General features: G+C 54.0%; 1 protein-coding gene across 1 annotated transcript in view; it reads left to right on the top strand.

Moving 5' to 3' along the window:
* The first annotated feature begins 728 nt into the window (after positions 1 to 728).
* The window catches only part of PADI4 (peptidyl arginine deiminase, type IV), a 28,503-nt gene continuing 21,858 nt past the window's right edge, over positions 729 to 7,373 (top strand). The window contains exons 1-3 of the mRNA XM_010830215.1: positions 729 to 906; positions 3,821 to 4,001; positions 6,106 to 6,172. Of these exons, the coding sequence (XP_010828517.1) occupies positions 815 to 906; positions 3,821 to 4,001; positions 6,106 to 6,172 (340 nt within the window). The 5' untranslated portion in view covers positions 729 to 814. The remainder of the gene's footprint in view (positions 907 to 3,820; positions 4,002 to 6,105; positions 6,173 to 7,373) is intronic.

Here is a 7,373-nt window from a genome sequence, read left to right on the forward strand (position 1 = left end):
GGGTGACTTGTCCCAAACCTGGTTAGACTTTTATTTTAAATCCCTTTTATTTTATTGTTTATTTTAATCGGAGTGTAATTGGTTTACAAAGTTGTGTTAGTGTCTGCGGTACAGCGAAGGGCATCCCCACACACACACCCCTCTCCCTCTGGAGCTCTTCCTGCTTGCCCCTGGTCCCACGCCCAGGCCATCGCGGGGCACCGAGCCGAGCTCCCTGCGGCGAGCAGCGGCTTCCACTAGCCGTCTGCTTTACACACGGCCGTGTGTGTGTCAGTCCTACCCTCTCAACTCGTCCCCCACGCCCCTTCCCCGCTGCGTCCACAAGTCGGTCCCCTAAGCCTGGGTCTCTATTCCTGCCCTGAAAACAGGTTCATCAGTCTCATTTTCCAGATTCCGTATCCGTGCGTTCATACATGGTGTTTGTCTTTCCTGGCTCCTCTTTGAAGGTGTAGCCCAGTCTGTGCCTCAGCCTCGCCTTCTCCTCTCTGATACCCTGTCTGGATGGGCCCAGGTGTCCACAGCTACAGGGGGGGATGGGGCAGGGGATGAGTCCTCAGACCGGCACCCCCCCTCACAGGCTTCCGAAGCCCTCAGCTCTTGCCAGGACGCTGACCGAGCCGGCCTGCCACCAGTCCTGGCGTCAGTGCCAAATCGGGTCCCGGGCCTGGGGGCAGCTCCAGGACAGAGGAGGGGCGGAGAAGGAGGGGCTGAGCCACAGACCGCAGGCGCTGACTCATGGCCTCCGCCGGGCGCTGGGCAGATAAAGGAAGCAGCCCCAGGGCCTCCTGCAGCCGCAGGGACGCACCAGCCAGCGATGGCCTGGGGCACGGTGGTGCACGTGGCCCCAGGGCAGCCCACCCAGGCCGTGTGTGTGCTGGGCACCGAGACGCAGCTGGATGTCTACAGGTGAGCGGGGGACGTTCTGGGGCCGCGGGCAGCCCTGGGGCTGTGGATGAACGGCTTCTGCTGCCACACAAGCGGGTTGGCGCAAGCTGCGGCCACTGCCGGGCAGAAGCCGGAGAGCCAACAGCCGAGTGGCCCTGGGATTCTCCTGGACCTGAGGCAGCGGTTCATCGCCACAGATGAGCGGGGCTTCCCCAGGGCCTCACCGCAAAGGAAATCTAGTAGGGCAAGCTGGACCACATCCTTTCATGCCTGAGGCCGTGAAGCGCAGGGAGGGTCTGTGACTTGCCTAAGGTCGCAGAGGGCGTGGATCCTGGGAACGAGTCTGGCCTCGGGGTCTCACGGCCCGGCCTGGTTCCCCTTGTGCTGTGCTGCCCTGCGCTGCTCAGTCAAGCCTCCCTCCGTGGGTGGGTAAGAGCACGGTGTGATGAGACAGGTTCTGGCATGGAGCGGCGGAGGCGGAGGCCTGGCCCTGCTATTGGTTAGCTGAGATGCCCTGGGCGCCTGAGCCTCAGTTTCTTCATCTGTGAAATGGGGATTATACCTACTTTGTAGGGTGCTTGCAGGATCAAGTGTGAAAAACTTGAAAATGTTTGTTGAGTACTTAGTACGGTGCTGGACCTGCCCCGGTGGTTGTTCTCTCATTCATTCCTTCCTTCGACAAATGCTAATTGAGCCCCTATTGTATCCAAGCCCCTGCCAGGCTCTAGCTGAACAGGGTGGTCTAAGCTGCTCGTGGTGGGCATGGCTGGGTTGTTGCCGTTGTAGGGGGGCGCAGTGCCAGCCTCCAGCTTCCACCACCGCAGGTGGGCACCTGTGCTCCTTGAGTGTCGCCTGACTCCTGAAGGGGGGCAGCAGAACTGCAGGGAGTGTCTGGGCCTCCTGGGGACACGGAGGCTGGCAGGGGGCTGAGAGAGTGAGGACTGAGGGGAGAAGAGGCCCGCCGTCATCCAGGCCACCCTGCGCCGGGGAAGTGTGTCCATCGGGGAGGCCTCGAGCCCGGGTTCAGCCCCGCTGGCTCACATGGTCACGGCGACCCTCGAGGCACGCTTGGCACACACACTCGCAGCACGCTCGGCACGCGCAGCTCAGTCAGCCCCCGTGAGGCGGGCAGCGCCGTCCCCAGTTCACGAAAGAGGAAACTTGTTTTTTCCATTTACCTTTCAGTCGTCCATTTTTTTCTATGTTGACTTTTTCTCTGTACTTGCCTTTTTGAAGGAAATTTTCCTGTTCTCTTGAAAAATTATTGCATTTTCTCCATGTATGGAAATTTATTTATTTTTCTATTCTTTTGGAGAATACCTTTACATTTTAATAATAGAATCTTTAAAGTGAAAGTTGCTCAGTCGTGTCCGACCCTTTGCCGCTCTGTGGCCTGTACCCCACCAGGCTCCTCTGCCCATGGGGTTCTCCAGGCAAGAGTACTAGAGTGGGTTGCCATGCCCTCCTCCAGGGGCTCTTCCTGACTCAGGGGTGAAACCTGGGTCTCCCACATTGCAAGCAGATTCTTTACCACCTGAGCCACCAGGAATTAAACACTATCTTAATCCTCTCTTCAATCAAGCACCTCAGAATACTTTAACTGTCAATACCCCTCCCAATTTACATTCTGCCTTTTTTTTTCTTAATCTCACAATTTTGATATTTTTATAAACTTTTAAAATACAGACAATACTCTTTAGATTAACCAAAGTATTTACCATTTTATTTGCTCACCATTCTTCCTTGCATCCAGATGCTTCTAACATTAGATATCTTCTTCTTAAGGTATGCATTGGTTTTAAATTAAAATGCCAGTTCTTCTTCATCTGAAAACATTTTTATTAAAATATAACTTTATGTACACAAATAAAAGTTAATGGTTATTTTTTCAAGATACTTTGAAGATGTTACTTAACTGTCTTCTGGATTTCATTACTGTTGTTGAGAAGTCTACTTTCAATCTAATTATTATTCCTTTATAGGTGACCAGACTTTTCTTCTCTCTGGAAACCTTCAAGATCTGTTTGTCTTTGGTATTCTTAACCACAGTGAGGTGTGTGTCTGTGGGTGTACACGTGTGTGTGTACACATAGAGAAGGGGAATTATTGACAACTTCCGTTACTCTCCATATCTCAGCAACGCATCAAAGAGTACATTCAAAGAATTTCCCTGGTGATCCAGTGGTTAAGAATCAGCCTTGCAATGCAGGGGACGCAAGTTCAATCCCTGGTCTGGAAACTAAAGTCCCATGTGCTGAGCCTACTGAGGCCAAGTGCCGCAACTAAGACCCAAAGCAGCCAAATAAAGAAATTGAATAAATTTTTAAACAAGACTGTACTCTACCCACAGTCCAGTGTTCTGCTAGAGTACTAAGCTGCCACCACTCCAGAAGCAGAAGCTTGTGTGATTCTTCACGTGTGCACACCCCTATGCGTGCACGTCTGTGTGCAAACCTCTGGGTGTGCACCCCACTCTCCACACACACCCAGTTCAAGAATCAGTCCTCCGGGTCAGGGGATTTCCTTTCTGCTCCTCACTGTCTCCTGCGGGCGTGCGTGCGTGCTAAGTCGCTCAGCCGTGTCCGACTCTCTGTGACCCCGTGGACTGTAGCCCGCCAGGCTCCTCTGTCCATGGGATTCTCCAGGCAGGATCACTGGAGTGGGTTGCCACGCCCTCCTCCAGGGCATCTTTCCAACCCAGGGATCGACCTCGTGTCTCTTATGTCTCCTGCGTTGGCAGGCAGGTTCTTTACCACCGCGCCACCGGGGAAGCCCGCTGCCTCCTGAAAACCTCCTTATTACCACCGGTCAGGGTCAGTGTGGCTGCCTTGTGGTTTCCGCACTGGTGGGAAAGGAGGAGCCCTGGGGCCAGCCACAGTGGGCCGGGCCCCACCTCACCATGTCCGTCTGTCCTCCCCGTCTGTCTCCTCCACAGCTCTGCCCCCAAGGGCTACACGTCCTTCAGCATCACCGCCTCCCCAGGAGTGGTTGTGAAGGTCGCCCACAGGCCTCCAGCCAAGAAGAGTCCCACAGGCTCGTCCCAGTGGCGCCTGGAGCCCGGACTGGACGTGAGCCTGAAGCTGAGAGCGGCCAGCGAGAGCACAGGGGACCAGCAGGTGAGGGCAGCACGGGGCTGGGAGGCGGGGCGGCCACCAGGTCCCGACAGGCCCGTTCCTCGGCCCGTCCGGGGTCAGCAGGTCCCGACAGGTCCTAACAAGACAGAGCCTCCTTGTCTTCGGCAGAGCTCATGACAGCTTGTTCCAGCCGTAGCATACTCACATTGAGATGATGTCGGGGGCTTACGGAGGTCAGGGTTTTGACTAAATATATTCACCCAGCAAATGTTTAATAATCGCCTTCTCTGTGCCGGGCACTGTCAGACCCTGAAGATTCTAATGAACAAGAAGGTGAGATCGCAGCCCGCGTGGCGCTTGCGGCCTGTGGGAGAGCATCAGACAAGACAAACGACTGGAAACGGTGGTGCGGCTGGGAAGCGCTCAGCCCGGCAGCCCCGGGACACTGGTCTTTGCCCTTGTATTTAGCTTCTTCGGCTGCTGTATCACAGGACCACAATTTTAAAGCAACAGAAACATATTCTCTCACGTTTCTGGAGGACGGAAGTCTGAAACCAGGGTGTCAGCAGGACCGTGTTGTGTGGCATCAGTTCGTTGAGGAGAATCAGTTCTTTGCCTCTTCCAGCGGCTGCTGGCTTTCGGCAGCCCTGGACTGATGGCCATGTGGCTCCAGGCTCTGCCCCGGGGCCCGTACCTCCTCCTCAGTCTCTCTCGGCCTCCTTCTTAGCAGGACACTTGTCACTGGACTTAAGGCCTGTCTGGATAACCCAGGATGATCACAAGGTCCTTAATTACATCCGCAAACATTTTTTTTCCCCCAAATGGGGTCACATTCACAGGATCCAGGGATTAGGATGTGGACATATCTTTTGGGGAATCACCGTTTAACCCGCTGTACTCACATTGACTATAGATAGATAATCAGGGCCCTCCAGAGGGTCTCACACACAGATCTGGGCCAATAACCACTTGTTCCCAGCAGGGGAGGCCAAGCAGTCTCTCCGAGGGGGCAGAGAGTTATTTCCTGTTGTAGGAACAGACCTTGGGCATCAAAGCTGGTCAGCGAGTGAATACTCAGGGAAAGCTTCCTGGAAGAAGCGGCAAGCTGAAGGGTGGTCTGCACGACCTATTTGAGAGGGGTAAAGAGGAGCTAGAGCTCAGCACAGAGGGTGTGGCCCGAGTGCTCACTCTGGATAAGAGAGGGTGAGATGTGTGTCGGGGAAGCTGAAAAAGGCTTGTATGGAAAGAAAGGAGCAGGGAGAGAGGGAGCCGGTGTCAGAGGGTTGGCATCCGGGACCTCTTTCTCCTGGGGAAACAGGAAGCCAACGGGAACCTTTCATGCAGGAGCAGCGAGACCGTAAATGTACATTAGAAAGAGCCACTGGCTGCAGTGGGTGCGTCGATTAGATCTAGGCAGGGCGACCGGTCACGAGGTGGACGCCATGGTCTAGACGCAAGGTGACGGAAGCTGCGTTTCTCTGGGTGCCCGCCATCTACAGGGCAGGTCCAGATGCCTCAGTGTAGCCCCCGGGAGCTCCGCTTCCTCTGGGGGCATCGCTTGGGTTTTGCCCTGGGGAACTCCCCTCCGCCCTCTTGCTTGGAAGCGTGGTTCCTGATGCTCAGCCAGGCGGGGCCCATCGGATGGGTTCTCCCTGGACCTGGAGCCTTGGGAGACAGGGCTTGGTGTCTCTTGATCTCAACAGCACCTGCCCTGAAGAGGCCAGGCCCGCTCAAAGCCCCTGCTCCCCGATCCCTGAGGGCTGGGGCCCAGCCTTTCCCAGTCTGCTTCCTCAGGCCCCCTCCCTGCCCCTGCTGGCCAGCGTTCCCTGCGGCTGTCACCCCAGCATCCCTCTCATGCCTCTCCCATCACACCCCCAACTGCTGGACTCCTGCGGTCCCTCCCGGAGCCCCCGACACCAGGCAGGCAGACTGGGCCCTGGCCAGGCTCCTGAAGGACCCCCTTCTACGCATCACGGTCACCTGAGTGTGTTGCTGCCCCTCCAGCCCACGCGCTGGGGTGTTCCCCATGGGCTGGGGGCCCCGTCCCTGTCTCCTTGGCACCCCACTCTGAGCTGGCATGCAGCAGGCCGCGTGGAGCGTGTTGAATGGCTAAGGACGCCATTCACGGCTCGCTTCTGTTCTGCAGGTTCAGATTTCATACCATGGACCTGCGCCCACCCCGGCTGAAGCCCTGCTCTACCTCACTGGGGTCGGTAAGTGATGCCCAGCAGCTCGGAGCTCAGCCCCCTGCCCTCCACACACCCCACGCAGGAGAGACTACACCCCGACGCTTACTTGAGACCAAGTGGAGAAAAGAAAAATTCTAGACAGCCATACATCTGGTAGTTCATAAACATTCCTTCCCCAGTCAGTGAACCACAAATACAGCTGGAGATGAGGCATTTGCAGGGAGATTCAATTACATCTCAGTATTTTATTTCTCAGTTTAGGAATTGGCATGTGGATTTTCGACATATGAGTCTCTATACCTTTTTGAAACCTCAAATATTTATGAGAAAAATAGATGATGATACTGTCTTATACAATAATACAGACCAGTTTCCCCAAATGATTTACATCCCACCTTCACCATTTTTGCCGTATCAGTGATCTATATTTGAATATATTTGAATATTTGAAGAAATATTCTTCTTCAAATAAAGTATGTTTGAACTTGCCTTCATATAGGGCAGTAATATCAAATACCAGCATTATTTAAATGTACATTAAATATATGAACAGCATGTGAAGGTTTTATTCATTTATTTATTTCATAATAAATGTCATTTATTTATTTCATTAATAAATATGAATATAAATAAATTTCATTCATTATTTCACTAAAACACATTTTAATAATTTTATTATTGTTATTTAGCACTTACTCTATGCTGGACAGAGTGCCAAGACTTTACATTTAAACCTTACAAAAATCCAATGAAATTGCCACTATTATTATCTGATTTTACAGGTGAAGAAACTGAGGTACAAGAGCTAAAGAGACTTGGCTAAGATCACACCGCTGGTTAGCCAGGGAGCCAGGACGTTCTGGCCACTGAGTGCCGTGCGCTCTGGCCCAGCACTGACACACGGCTGTGTGTGTGTTTCCAAGGTCATCCAGGCCAGTCTCATTCTGTGACCTCATAAGGTCACCGCACGGTTATCACTGGAATGGTCGTGTTGCCGAGTGCTCTGATGAGGGGAGCATGTGCTTTCTCCCCCGAGCCGTGTGGACAGAGCAGCTATGCCTGAGGCTGTGCTTTGTCCCAGGGTGCACAGAACGGAGAGTCAGGTGGGATGGAAGCAGCCACTGCGCCCCCTCTGCAAGCTCACGGGGCCTGAAGTTGCGGCCAGAGGCTCCTGTGAGGGGCAGGTGTCCTTGCAGGGGCTTTGCCTCACACTCCCGTTGGGGGG

This window comes from Bison bison, unplaced genomic scaffold (genome assembly GCF_000754665.1).
Source record: "Bison bison bison isolate TAMUID 2011002044 unplaced genomic scaffold, Bison_UMD1.0 scf7180017864516, whole genome shotgun sequence".
NCBI classification, from domain to species: Eukaryota; Metazoa; Chordata; class Mammalia; order Artiodactyla; family Bovidae; genus Bison; species Bison bison.